Raw genomic sequence first — 15130 nt, forward strand, 5'->3', positions numbered from 1 at the left:
AGATAAAATCCTCTCATACCATATTATTGTTGGCATATATGCTCAAACTCGTTTAAAAGACCGTTGTAGCTTCCCTCCAAGCACAACTGAAACAAATAATATATTTCATGGATGAAATCCCAATGGATTTTCAAAACACTAATTCCCCACCTTTCATCATGTTTCCCTTCCATCCTCCCCCAATCCAAAATCCAGAAACTCTACCAATTCCCATCTTCAGATCTCCCCAGAGTTGTTCTTAACCATTTAGACTTAAGCCTCCTTTTATCAGCCTCTGGGAAACAGGGATACTTCCTTCTGGGTTCCTCCATCCACGCTTCCTTTATCAAAAACCCTGAATTTTTTAACCATGTGGAGATTTTAAGGATTCTAATAATGCTCTTGTTCTTTGGAATTCTCTCCTTGGAATGTACTCGAGATGTGGCACTTTAACTGTTTTGAGCAAGCTGTTTGATGAAATGCCAATGAGAGATACCGTTTCATGGAACACGATAGTTTCTGGGGTTTTAAGGAACGGGGAGTTTGGTAAGGGTTTTGCATACTTCAAACAAATGAGGGAATCGGGTTTTTGTTGGTTTGATCAAGCGACGTTGACTACTATTTTATCGGCTTGTGATAGAGTAGAGTTTTGTTCTGTTGTTAAGATGATGCATGGATTAGTATTTTTCAGTGGATTAAAGGAAATTAGGGTAGGGAATTCTTTGATTACTTCGTATTTTAAATGTGGATGCGTGAGTTCAGGGAGGCGAGTTTTCGATGTGATGTTTGAAAGGAATGTTATTACTTGGACAGCTACGATCTCAGGTTTAGTGCAAAATGAAATGTACGACGAAAGCCTGGAATTGTTTAATCAAATGCGTTCGGGATCAGTGTGTCCGAATTCTTTAACTTATTTAAGCTCATTGACAGCATGTTCTGGTTTGAAAGCACTGATGGAAGGGCGCCAAATTCATGGTCTTTTATGGAAGTTAGGGATTCAGTCTGAACTCTGTATCGAGAGTTCACTAATGGACATGTATTCTAAATGTGGGAATGTGAATGATGCATGGCAGATTTTTGAATCTGCACAAGATCTTGATGAGGTTTCCATGACTGTAATTCTTGTAGGTTTGGCACAAAATGGGTTCGAGGAAGAAGCTAAACTGTTTTTTGTTAAAGTGTTCAAGTCAGGAATCGAAATTGATCCGAACATTCTGTCAGCAGTTTTGGGGGTATTTGATGAGGATACTTCATTGGGTTTGGGCAAGCAGATTCATTGTTTAAGCATCAAAAGAAGTTTTGGTTTCAACTCTTATGTCAGTAACGGGCTCATCAACATGTATTCGAAGTGTGGAGATTTAGAGGAGTCAGCCAAAGTCTTCACTCGAATGTCTCAAAGGAACTCAATTTCATGGAACTCTATGATTGCAGCTTTTGCTCGTCACGGGGATGGCTGTAGAGCACTAAAATTATATGAGGAAATGAAATCAGAAGGAATAGCGCCAACTGATGTTACATTCCTCTCTTTGCTTCATGCTTGTAGCCATGTAGGCTTAGTCGAAAAGGGTATGGAGGTCTTGAAGTCGATGACTGATGTTTACGGAATTATTCCCAGGGCAGAACACTATGCTTGTGTGGTTGACATGTTAGGCCGGGCAGGGCTCCTCAGTGAAGCTAAGACTTTCATTGAGGGATTGCATGTTAAACCCAATGTGCTTGTTTGGCAAGCATTGCTTGGTGCTTGTAGCATTCATGGTGATTCTGAGATAGGGAAATATGCAGCTAATCAGCTGATTTTGGAAACACCTGAAAGTCCAGTGCCATACATATCAATGGCGAACATATATTCTTCTCGAGGAAAATGGAAAGAACGAGCAAGGACCATTAAAAGAATGAAGGAAATCAGGGTGTCGAAAGAAACTGGTATAAGTTGGATAGAGATTGAAAAGAAAGTCCACAGCTTCGTCGTTCAAGATAGAATGCATCCACAAGCAGAGGCTGTGTATGGGATTCTGGAAGAGCTATCGGAACTCATGTTGGATGAAGATTATGTGCCAGGCTATGTTACTCCAACTCGAGTAAAGTGTCGAACATAGGTATATGTATGATTTACATGTATTTGGAGGGTCGTCGGAGGATTATATCCTTGTACCCGTGTCTAAGTATGCATTGGATACAGGTGTCAAAACATGGATACTTAAAAATAAATAAATAAAAATGAAGAGCGGAAGCAACTCAGGTTCCAGGTAAGATGTTTATTCCAAGTTCCATGCACCAAAATTTTGTCCATTAATAGAGAAACTTGTTGAATACAATATTTTGTAAACTTGTTGATGTTTTATCTTCAATTTGATCTATAATAACTCAGAACCATAATAAATACTTTTTATCCGTTTCTATAGAAAAGAAAGCTCTAAAATGGTTGTTAGTGAATTTATTGGTCATGATCGTTCTTTGATTTATCAGAATTGCTTGAAGTGAACATACCCGTGTCTGATACACACTCGTGTCTGACATTCACACCCAAATCCGAGTAACATAGTTGTAACACCCCCAACCCGTATCCCAACCCGGATACGAGTCAGAGATATTATATTAACTTTTAAAACACAACTCATTACAAATAATAGTCAAATACTTGAATTTATATTACGAAAAATACAATAATATACATATGGTGATATAAGTTTACCAAAATATTCAGAGCATACACAACTTAACTCTTTAATTACATGCTAACATCCATTTTCATAACAAAATGACCTACTGATTAAGTTGCTTCTGATCTGATAGTTGCAGAAGTAATGTTGTCCAGCTGCTTAACCTCGATCGTCTACTTTATCGGATCCTACGTGTGAAACACTCACACGCTAAGTCATCGACTTAGTGAGGCAATATAATAATAATATCAATAAATATAAAGTAATTGCCAAAATGAGATGGGTTGCAGTAATAAGATGTATGTAAACAATGCAATAACCAAAACCATGTTTCTTACACATATACTTATCAAATTCACATTCATAAGTTCGCCTTAGTAAGTTCATTAGCCCATGGTACCATACAGAGAACCTAAGGTATGTGAGTATTGTGAGGTTGTGCACTATGCTGTCACCACAGCTCGTATAATTGCACCTAAGTGCCACTTAGAATTGCACCGGAGTGTCGCGTAGAATTGCACCGTAGTGCCATATAATAATGTCCATAAGGACCACATATCATTCCTTAAGAATCATATACATATACCAAGGATCAAGTATGTCAGACCTCACACATGTTCCAAAGAATACATATATGTCCCGAAGGACCACATATCATTCCTTAAGAATCATATACATATACCAAGGATCAAGTAGGTGTCTCACCAGACCTCACACATGTTCCAAAGAATACATATATGTCCCAAATGACCACATAGACCTTCTACCCTTGGCATGCCAACTATACCTATAGTTCTCATTTACATAACATGGGCTTTCACAATTTATCTAATTTGTATCACGTAGACATATTATTTTCATACCTTTATCACATAACTCATATAACTTTTCTTGCATATTCATGTCCCATAATGCATATGGTATGGATTCATTTCATATATCATAATATGAAATACTATCATGTATCAAAATATTGAATCTAGACTTATCACAAGTCTAGAACTGAATAAAATACATATTCATGCTATGCATATGCACTCACCTAGATTTCTTTGTCTTTCCCTCGATTGATCCTACTTGTCGATGGTTCCGGAACTCGATTAGGCTCAAAATCTACATAAGCAAAGTTTTCAAGATGATTATCAGATGCCTAAGTCTTGAAATTAACCTCTAATAGCCTACCAATTTAAGGAATTGATAGTTTAGTCTCTCTTCTTTCTTTCTTTTTTTATTATGGGGGAATCGGTTCCCCCCTGGGGGTATCGATTCCCCTCTAGCGTTCTGGAAATTCATATTCGTTTGAGGGGGTATCGATTCCCCTTGAATGGGTATCGATTCCCCTAGCCCAGAAATCCTATTTTGAGCTCGAAATTCACTTCATTTCAGCTTAAACCTTCATATTTTACTTCCTTTAATATTCCTAACTTCCATACACATATTTAAACTCATTTCTATTCCATAATCATTTCTTTAAACCCAAAATTCCATCATTTATATGGCATTCAAGAATCGCACTAAATTTTCAAGGTGTTCTAATTCCAATTCTAACACTTCATATCCCTTAATTAACTTGATGACAAGTCAAATCTCACTTCCAATTCTTATTATGAACTCTAATCTAAGATTTCACTTTTCTACTTCTTTTCTTTAATTCTTCATATACTTCTCATCTTGAGGTTTTAAAACAATTTAAACTTCCTTTAAGCTTAACTATTGTCTAATGGTCATGAATCAACCATAAATTCATCAAGAAATTCACTAACAAAAGAATCTTACATTAGCTTGGGTCTCATGTATGAAGAAGAAGAAAGAAGAAGATGACTCTGGAAACTTGTTTTTAATTTCCTATACATCAACGTGGTTAATATAATACTAACCCCAATAATTATATTGCTATAAAAAGACCATTTTATCCTTCTAATCTTCTTTCTTTATAATTCAATCCTACACAAAATAACTCAAATAAGTCATTGAACTCTTCCATCATTCTACTTAAATCACCAAATGCTGAAACTTTATAAATTAATCACTAACCCGGCATGGAGGATGTTACAAATCTCCCTCCCTTAAGAAAATTCGTCCTCGAATTTTCAATAAGAAAAGAGATGGGGATACTGATTCCTCATATCCTCCTCATGCTCCCATGTTGCTTCCTCTACTTTGTGGTTCTTCCATAAAAGTTTAACCAATGAGATAGTCTTGTTCCTCAATTGCTTAACCTCATGAGCTAAAATTTGAATCGGTTCTTCCTCATAAGTCAAATCCGGTTGTACCTCGATCTCTTCTGGGTTTACGATATGGGAGGGATCCGATCGATATCTTCGAAGCATTGAGACATAGAATACGTTGTGAATCTTTTCCATTTCTGGTGGTAAAGTCAATTGGTATGCTACGGGTCCCACTCTTTTTACAATCTCATATGGTCCAATAAACCGGGGACTTAACTTTCCTTTCCGACTAAACCTCAACACATTCTTCCATGGAGATACCTTTAAAAACACTTTATCCCCAACTTCAAATTCAATCTCCTTTCTTTTAAGATCAGAATAGGACTTTTGCCGATCAGAGGCCACTTTGAGGTTATGCTGAATTTCTCAAACTTTCGGTTCTACATCTTGAATTAAATCCGGACCAAGAACACTTCGATCTTTGAGTTCATACCAATTTAATAGAGTACGACGTTTTCTTCCATATAATGCTTCATATGGGGCCATCTTGATACTAGACTGATAACTATTGTTGTAAGCGAACTCTGCCAACGTTAAATACTTTTCCCATGATCCTTTGAATTCCATTACGTATGCTCTCAACAGATCTTCCAATATCTGAATAGTTCTCTCTGATTGCCCATCAGTCCGAGGATGAAAAGCCATACTAAAGTTTAAACGAGTCCCTAACTCTCCATACAAATATTTCCAGAATCTAGAAGTGAATCGAGGGTCTCGATCAGAGACTATGGAAACAGGCACTCCATGCAATCTAATAACTTCTCTAATATACAGCTCTGCATACTTTTCCATAGAGAAATCCGTTCTAACCAGAAGGAAATGCGCTGACTTAGTTAATCGATCAACAATTACCCAAATTGATTCTCTTTTGTTCGGAGTCAAGGGTAACCCCGAAACAAAATCCATCGTAACATTTTCCCATTTCCATTGAGGAATGAAAAGCGGTTGCAATAATCCTGACGGAACTTGATGCTCAGCTTTGACTTGTTGACATATCAAACACTTAGACACAAATTCGGTGATGCTTCGTTTCATCCCTGACCACTAAAATCGATCCTTCAAATCCATATACATCTTGGTTCCAGCCGGGTGCATCGTTAACGGACTGCAATGAGCCTCTGTTAATATTTCTTTCTTCAAGTCGTCATTGTCGGGTATTACAATTGTTCCTTTACAATATAGATTTTCATCTGACTTAATCTCAAAGTCTTTAATCTTTTTGCTCTTTACTTGCTCAATTCTTTTCAAACATGTTTTATCTTTACTTTGCAATTCTCCTATTCGTTCCAACCATGCTGGTTTAAGGGTTAACTCTACACAAAGACCACTGTCTCCCGTTAAAGATAATCTTGTATCCATAGCTCGTAAAGCTGCAAACATCTTTCTACTCAAAGCATCTGCTACCACGTTAACTTTTCCGGGATGATAGTCAATTATCATATCATAATCTTTTAAGAACTCTACCCATCTACGTTGCCTCAAATTCAACTCTTTTTGAGTCATCAGGTACTTCAGGCTCTTATGATCCGTATATAAGTAACAACGCTCCCCATAAAGATAATGACGCCAAATCCTGAGAGCGAATACTACAACAACCATTTCTAAATCATGAGTGGGGTAATTCTTTTCATGTGGTTTCAACTGTCTCGATGCATACGCTACCACATTCCCTTCTTGCATTAATACACACCCCAACCCGTTATGGGATGCGTCACTGTATACTACAAAATTCTTGCCAGATTCCGGTTGAACCAATATCGGAGTTTCCGTCAGAATTCTCTTTAAAGCTTCAAAACTTTCTTGACATTCAGAAGTCCAAACAAACGGTACATTCTTTCTCATCATCTTTGTTAAAGGCAGCACTATCATCGAAAAATTCTTAACGAATCTTCGATAATAACCGGCAAGTCCAAGGAAACTCCGAACTTCAGATACATTCTTTGAAACTTCCCAGTCTATTATAGCTTTAACCTTCTGAGGGTCTACTCTAATCCCAACTTCCGAGATCACATGCCCCAAGAAAATTACTTCGTTTAACCAAAATTCACATTTGGACAATTTCGCATAGAATTTTTATCCCTGAGAATTTGCAAAACTAGCCTCAGATGTGCGTTGTGCTCTTCAATGGACTTCAAGTAAACCAGTATGTCATCAATAAAGACAACAACAAACTGGTCCAAATAGGGCTGAAAAATCCTGTTCATGAGATCCATAAAAGCAGTTGGTGCATTCGTTACTCTGAATGGCATTATGATGAATTCATAATGACCATATCTCGTTCTGAAAGCCGTCTTCGGAATATCTTTCTCCTGAATCTTCAATTGATGATAACCCGAACGTAGATCGATCTTCAAAAATACCGAAGCTCCTTTTAGTTGATCAAACAAGTCATCAATGCGCGGAAGGGGATACTTGTTCTTGATGATCACCTTATTAAGCTGTCGATAATCAATACAGAGACGCTTTGATCCATCATTCTTCTTAACAAATAACGCCGGAGCTCCCCAAGGTGACACACTTGGTCGAATAAATCCTTCTTAACAACTCTTGCAATTGATTCTTTAACTCTTGCAATTCTTTCGGAGCCATCCGATAAGGTGCCATTGCAATTGGAGCGGTTCCTGGCATTACTTCAATTTGAAATTCTACCTCTCTATCTGGAGGTAATCCTGGCAACTCAGTCGGAAAAACTTCAGGGAATTCTTGAACTATTGGAATCTCCTCTAGCCCTTTCTCTATAGCTCTTAAATCTATCACATTTGCAAGAAATCCTTGACATCCCTGTAGCAATAGCTTCTTAGCTGACATTACTGACATTACATTTGCTAAGGGATTAAACTTTTCACTGCTCACACTTATCTCTGTTCCTCCTGGACTTTTCAGGGTTACCTTTTTCAATCTGCAATTAACATCTCCATAGTAACGGAACAACCAATCCATTCCCATAATCACTTCAAACTCCTCAAAGGGTAATTCCATCAGATTAGCAGGGAATTCAATTCCCTGAACCTTTATGGGACACCTCTTACAGACTTTATTTACCCGAGCACTATAGCCTAACGGAGTTGTTACTATAATCTCATTACTCGTAGCTTCTAAGGGAATCCTCAATTCCTTTACTAACTTACTTGTAATATAAGAATAATTAGAACCCGGATCAATCAGTGCCAATACTAATTTAGCATACAACTGAAAAGTACCTGCTATAATATCAGGGTCATCACGGTCTTCACTTGTATTTAGATTGTACACCCGTGCGGTTGATCGAACTTCAGGTTGAGCAGAGAATTCAGACGAGTTCCTTCCTCTGCCTCTTCCTCGTCATCTTTGTGAGGAAGAACCAACTCTTTCAGATGGTGAAGGCTCACCAACTATCAATGGACAATCTCAGATAAAATGTCCGGCATCTCCGCATCGAAAACAAGTCCCAGCAGCCATCCGACAAGCCCCAGAATGGTTTTTCCCACAGTGCTGACACTGTCTCGCTTGACTCGGAGTAGATCTCCCAGCACCAGATCCCACTGACTGCGTCTGTCTAGGTCTTGCCTGACTTGCTCCCCTAGCAGACGATGCAACTGATTCTGATCTAACTTGTGATCGAAATCCTGAGTCTCTTCCCCTTTTTGATGGTACTGAGCTAGAAGAAGCACCCGTTCTCTTTGATGTTTGAACTCTAAAATCCCCGAATCTCTCATTCTGAGCTCTTTCAAGAGCCTTGGCACGATTGATCACCTCTTGGAACGAGTACAAATTTAATACTATCAACATCTCTTTCAATCTAGGGCGTAAACCTTCCACAAACCATTCACAAGCCTCTTTTTCAGTAGGCACAAGCTCGGATGCAAACCTACTCAACTTGTTGAACTCACATTCATACTCATATATAGACCGGTTCATCTGTTTCAAATTCAAAAACTCATGCTTCATCTATCGAATAAATTGATCTCCAATGTACTTGTTTTTAAATTCATCTAAGAATAAAGACCAAGTCAATTGGTCACTGGGCATCCTCATGGTGACGTTCGTCCACCATATTCTCTCCTGACCCCTCAACAACGAGACAACTCCATCTAACTTCTCCACTTCAGAACAGTGGAGACCATCCAACATGATTTTTAAATCATTTAACCAAAGATCTGCCGCAACCGGACCTTCTTCGGTTTCTCCCTTAAATTCGGGAGCTCCTAAACCTCTTAACTCTTTTGCTACATTCATCCTTTGAGTTGGTGGAGCAGGAGGTTGAAGACGCGTTAGAATAACGTCTAACGTTCTGAAGAACATATCTTGATCTTGCATAGGCACTCCTTGAGATGCCTGTTCTTCACTTTGCCTGGCCAGGGCAGGTGAATTACTGCTTTCAGCAGGCCTATCTTCTCCCGCTTCACTTCGGGAGCTATTATGTCTGGACATCTAATAAGAATAAACACATTGTTCTATTAGCAAAACAACATACTCATACTATACCAGATCAGAAGTTCTCACTATTTGTTGGCATGTATTCCATTTAAAGACTCTATAGACTCTGGTTTATGCCTAGAATCGGCTAAACCATAGCTCTGATACCATTAAATATAACACCCCCAACCCGTATCCCAACCCGGATACGAGTCAAAGATATTACATTGACTTTTAAAACACAACTCATTACAAATAATAATAAAATACTTGAACTTATATTACGAAAAATACAATAATATACATATGGTGATATAAGTTTACCAAAATATTCAGAGCATACACAACTTAACTCTTTAATTACATGCCAACATCCATTTTCATAACAAAATGACCTACTGATTAAGTTGCTTCTGATCTGATAGTTGTAGGAGTAATGTTGTCCAGCTGCTTAACCTCGATCATCTACTTTATCGGATCCTACGTGTGAAACACTCACACGCTAAGTCATCGACTTAGTGAGGCAATATAATAATAATATCAATAAATATAAAGTAATTGCCAAAATGAGATGGGTTGCAGTAATAAGATGTATGTAAACAATGCAATAACCAAAACCATGTTTCTTACACATATACTTATCAAATTCACATTCATAAGTTCGCCTTAGTAAGTTCATTAGCCCATGGTACCATACAGAGAACTTAAGGTATGTGAGTATTGTGAGGTTGTGCACTATGCTGTCACCACAGCTCGTATAATTACACCTAAGTGCCACTTAGAATTGCACCGGAGTGCCGCGTAGAATTGCACCGTAGTGCCATAGAATAATGTCCATAAGGACCACATATCATTCCTTAAGAATCATATATATATACCAAGGATCAAGTATGTGTCTCACCAGACCTCACACATGTTCCAAAGAATACATATATGTCCCGAAGGACCACATATCATTCCTTAAGAATCATATACATATACCAAGGATCAAGTAGGTGTCTCACCAGACCTCACACATGTTCCAAAGAATACATATATGTCCCGAAGGACCACATAGACCCTATACCCTTGGCATGCCAATTATATCTATAGTTCTCATTTACATAACATGGGCTTTCACAATTTATCTAATTTGTATCACGTAGACATATTATTTTCATACCTTTATCACATAACTCATATAACTTTTCTTGCATATTCATGTCCCATAATGCATATGGTATGGATTCATGTCATATATCATAATATGAAATACTATCATGTATCAAAATATTGGATCTAGACTTATCACAAGTCTAGAACTGAATAAAATACATATTCATGCTATGCATATGCACTCACCTAGATTTCTTTGTCTTTCCCTCGATTGATCCTACTTGTCGATGGTTCCAGAACTCGATTAGGCTCAATATCTACATAAGCAAAGTTTTCAAGATGATTATCAGATGCCTAAGTCTTGAAATTAACCTCTAATAGCCTACCAATTTAAGGAATTGATAGTTTAGTCTCTCTTCTTTCTTTTTTTTTATTATGGGGGAATCAGTTCCCCCCTGGGGGTATCGATTCCCCTCTAGCGTTCTGGAAATTCATATTCGTTTGAGGGGGTATCGATTCCCTTTGAATGGGTATCGATTCCCCTAGCCCAGAAATCCTATTTTGAGCTCGAAATTCACTTCATTTCAGCTTAAACCTTCATATTTTACTCCCTTTAATATTCCTAACTTCCATACACATATTTAAACTCATTTCTATTCCATAATCACTTCTTTAAACCCAAAATTCCATCATTTACATGGCATTCAAGAATCACACTAAATTTTCAAGGTGTTCTAATTCCAATTCTAACACTTCATATCCCTTAATTAACTTGATGACAAGTCAAATCTCACTTCCAATTCTTATTATGAACTCTAATATAAGATTTCACTTTTCTACTTCATTTCTTTAATTCTTCATATACTTCTCATCTTGAGGTTTTAAAACAATTTAAACTTCCTTTAAGCTTAACTATTGCCTAATGGTCATGAATCAACCATAAATTCATCAAGAAATTCACTAACAAAAGAATCTTACCTTAGCTTGGGTCTCACGTATGAAGAAGAAGAAAGAAGAAGATGACTCTGGAAGCTTGTTTTTAATTTCCTATACATCCACGTGGTTAATATAATATTAACCCCAATAATTATATTGCTATAAAAAGATCATTTTATCCTTCTAATCTTCCTTCTTTATAATTTAATCCTACACAAAATAACTCAAATAAGTCATTGAACTCTTCCATCATTCTACTTAAATCACCAAATGCTGAAACTTTACAAATTAATCACTAACCCGGTATGGAGGATGTTACAATAGTACTATAAAACTCTGTAAACATAACCTGGAGACCAAAATGTTTAAAAGGAAATAGTATACAAATTGATGGGTAGAAAGTCTTGGTGTTTATTATTTTGAAAATATTTTTAGAACTTTCTATAAAGAGGTCTGAGGGATAAATTGAATCCTTGTTCCAAATTTCTGAATCTTGCATAAAATTCTAAAACAAACAAACAAAACAAAAACATACTATTACGCATTAGAGAAAAGAAGAAGAAATAATTTGTTTGATTTCCCCTTCAGAAATCTAGCACTTACCCTTTTTCAATGACCAAGATTGTACTGTCGAGTATCTATTATTCCTATCTTCCAGTGTTCATCAGGTTGTTCAAGGCTCGTAGCTATCCATCTCCACTTCTTTAATCTCGAATTCGTGTGCTTAGTTAGCCCACAATACCGTTGCAGTGTCTCTGGCATTTCATCATACACTTGCCACCATTTCTCGTGAGCTTTATCGCTTGCAAACCTCTGCATTTCTTCCCTATCCCAGTTACAATCATAGTCCCTGTAACACATCCATGGCTTCAACCCAAGATAATGTATCGCTGAAACTTTGTCCGGGATCATCTCCCGACTCGGGCTTTCTTGCCCTTTGAAATCCTTGAGGAAATTCACATCAGAAGGCAACCTGTGCCACCATGTAAAGGCTTCATTCAGAAACCCCTCAACACTTCCATTGTATGAATCCATCTCTGATCTTTTAGCCATCAGATCTTTGAACGTACACAACGATGGCTCGATCACCATTAACCCGGAATTGAACAAAGTGCCATCATTTGGTGCAGCGGATAATTGAGGGTAAACAAATAGCCACTCTATGTTTTGGAAAACTAGAACATCTGCATCAATGAAAACCACTTTATCATACCATGTTAGCATCCATGCTCTAAGCTTACTATAACTCCATTCATTGTTAGAATCTTTTTCAGCAAAGGGGCTTCGGATTCGCTCTATTTGCTTCGTTTCCCAACCAGCAGATTTTAAGGCCTCTAAGGACTTTGGGGTTATGTTTTCATCATGAAGAAGCACAAAATCTCGAGTCGAAGTCGAGTTGGTTCGGAGAATGCTTTGAGCTAAAGCAATGGCACCGCAAACATAATCTTCGGAGGAGTGAAGTATTGTTGCATAGGCTTCCCTTTGATGGAATGCACTGTATTTTAGCAGCTTTAACCTTTCATGATCAGCTGAATAATATCTCCATGCCTCTTTGCCTGCAGAAATCACTAAATAAAAACTAAAGAGGAAACAGAAGGAACCGATAATTTGGTATTTGTTGTATGACGTTTGAATTCCATTTTCATAAATTATTCAAAGAGTTTCTGTCACTCTGCCATTAACTATTGATTGGATAATCTATTTATTTTAAAAAAATTAGTATAAAAAAATTTAAAACTTCCTTTAATTTTTAATAAAAAAATATTAATTTCATATTCATTTTAATTCTCGATGATGAAATATTTCTTTTAGATCTTAATAGAGGAAAAATTAAAACAATTATATATATTGATTCCACGCTAACCAAACAATGCAAATAATAATGGATCCAAATTTTTTTTTAAGAGTGGACATTATATATTAATAACATAATTTTTTTGTATTGAGTGGACATAAATAAAATTTTAGGAAGGACATCATCAATAAAATAGATAACTAATATAAATAAATTCGGATTATTTGCCTACCTTGAACAATACTTACATCCGTCAAGTGCCAATGAGTACAAATATATATTGTAGATCAAAATCGTTTTTTTTTTTTTTTGGATTAAATATCGTGAATTTTAAAGAAATTTTAAAAAATACATTAATAAAATGATAGAAAATGACGAGACAAATTCATTGATATTTTGTGATTAAAGAAAACAATGAAAAGGAATGATTTTGACATTGTTAAAGAAACAAAGAGAAACAAAAAGATGAAATGACCAATAGACGATTTTTAAATTTGTAAATGTAGTTCATGTCAATATAAAAAGAGTCATGCATGATATTATTTTTTATTTAATGCTTGAATAATAATAAATAAATAAATCAGTAATTAAATTAAAAAATTAAAGTTTACTGGTCAAAATAAGAATATAATCAAAATTAAGTGATAAAATTTATAATCTACCCTTTTAATAACACTTAACATTTTCTTTGTAATTGTATGAATTGCCCATCATTAGCAATCCATTGACATTAAATACCTTACCAGAAATAAAAAGTAAATACCTTATAAAAAATTAAATACATTGAACATTTCTAAAAGCAATAATATTGTTGTATTCGTAATATTTGTAAGGATTTCAATTCATTTTACCCCTTTTCTATTTTATTTCGATTAAAGATGTTAATTTATTCTTTAGACTTAATCCATTCATAAAATGAACATCTCATTGAAATTAAAACAAATTTTCTGGTTTCATTATTACTGAAAATTTAAAATATTATATCTATTAATGAACTAATCAAAATCATGTGTAGAGTGAACAATTATGAGGAGATTAGGGAGTAAATGACCTGTTTCACCATATGGCTGAGCAATTTGGCAAGAGCCTCGAGGCATTAGCACCGTTTGTTTAAGCCTCCTCAACTCAGGCTTATACACCCAATGGTCATCCACTTTCCTCAACAGATCCTCGCATACAAAAATCTCCGGCACCGGTTCACAACTACCGACGAACACCACGTACACCGCCCGTTTAATGTCCGGCATCACCCAACCGCTCGCCACCAATACATTGGCCACCACCAAATTAACTTGAAGCCTAAGCACATCCTTCGGCCCGCTTCTCCCGGTCCTCCCTTTGCACGGAAGCTTCGCCACCACGACGTCGAGGTCATCATAATCCTCCAGAGGCGGCATCGGAATCTCTGGACACGGCGTTGGATGGCTCGAATTCTGAGCAGGGAAAAAATCCTCCCATTTTGTTCCCCTGCGAACACTATCGAAAGGGACGTGAACGGTGCTAATGATCGAACCGGGCGATTTATATTCGATTTCTTCGTTGGAATTTATGTTAACCAGACCGATTTTAATCTTCTCCTTACCCTGAATCTCATGTTGAAGAAGAAGATCGAGATTTTTGAGCTGTACAGGCGGTTCGGCATCGAGTGTTAGTGCATCGATAATGTGGTAATTTGATCTGGAAAATAAAATTAAGATAATCAAGCATAAAGAGAGAAATATTAATTGGAGAGTGGGAACTTTTTTGCTGCTAATGGAGGGTTTGGAAGCCATTTTTGGAGGATTGGTTGTGTTCTTATTGGAACGTTGAAGGAGAAAGAGGAGAAGATACTTTGAAGGAAAATATAACACGTGCATGGTTTTGTTAGGTAATATTATTCTGTCACGCGCATGCATGTACGTGGATTTAGAGTTTTTTTATTGTATTAATTTATAATTTTTAGATATACAAAATAGGTATAATTTTCAATCTCTTCATCCAAAAAAGGTAAGAACTTTTTCTAATCTTCAAATTTTTCTTTTTATTAAGCTAAGGTGATTACA

General features: G+C 36.5%; 2 protein-coding genes across 2 annotated transcripts; one reads left to right on the forward strand and one right to left on the reverse strand.

Moving 5' to 3' along the window:
• The first annotated feature begins 106 nt into the window (after positions 1–106).
• On the forward strand, positions 107–2354 carry LOC120124264 (pentatricopeptide repeat-containing protein At3g05340-like). The gene is given in 2 exon segments (XM_039142969.1): positions 107–354; positions 357–2354. Coding segments are annotated over 2 exon segments (1962 nt in total). The 5' UTR covers positions 107–111; the 3' UTR covers positions 2076–2354.
• A 9474-nt stretch (positions 2355–11828) lies between these two features.
• On the reverse strand, positions 11829–14860 carry LOC120124192 (putative UDP-glucuronate:xylan alpha-glucuronosyltransferase 4). Its single transcript, XM_039142918.1, has 2 exons — positions 14140–14860; positions 11829–12849 (listed from the first exon to the last, which is right to left on the reverse strand). Exons 1-2 carry the CDS (start codon positions 14858–14860, stop codon positions 11903–11905), a joined length of 1668 nt encoding a protein of 555 aa, XP_038998849.1. The 3' UTR covers positions 11829–11902.
• Positions 14861–15130: the final 270 nt, after the last annotated feature.

This window comes from Hibiscus syriacus, unplaced genomic scaffold (genome assembly GCF_006381635.1).
Source record: "Hibiscus syriacus cultivar Baekdansim isolate YM2019G1 unplaced genomic scaffold, ASM638163v2 tig00001291_pilon, whole genome shotgun sequence".
Taxonomy (NCBI): Eukaryota; Viridiplantae; Streptophyta; class Magnoliopsida; order Malvales; family Malvaceae; genus Hibiscus; species Hibiscus syriacus.

Excerpts from the sequence above, each read along its gene's own strand:
- LOC120124192 (XM_039142918.1), bottom strand. The coding sequence starts at position 14,860 with ATGGCTTCCAAACCCTCCATTAGCAGCAAAAAAGTTCCCACTCTCCAA. Across the intron at positions 12,850-14,139 it reads TCAGCCATATGGTGAAACAG|GCAAAGAGGCATGGAGATAT; the intron begins GTCATTTACTCC and ends TGATTTCTGCAG.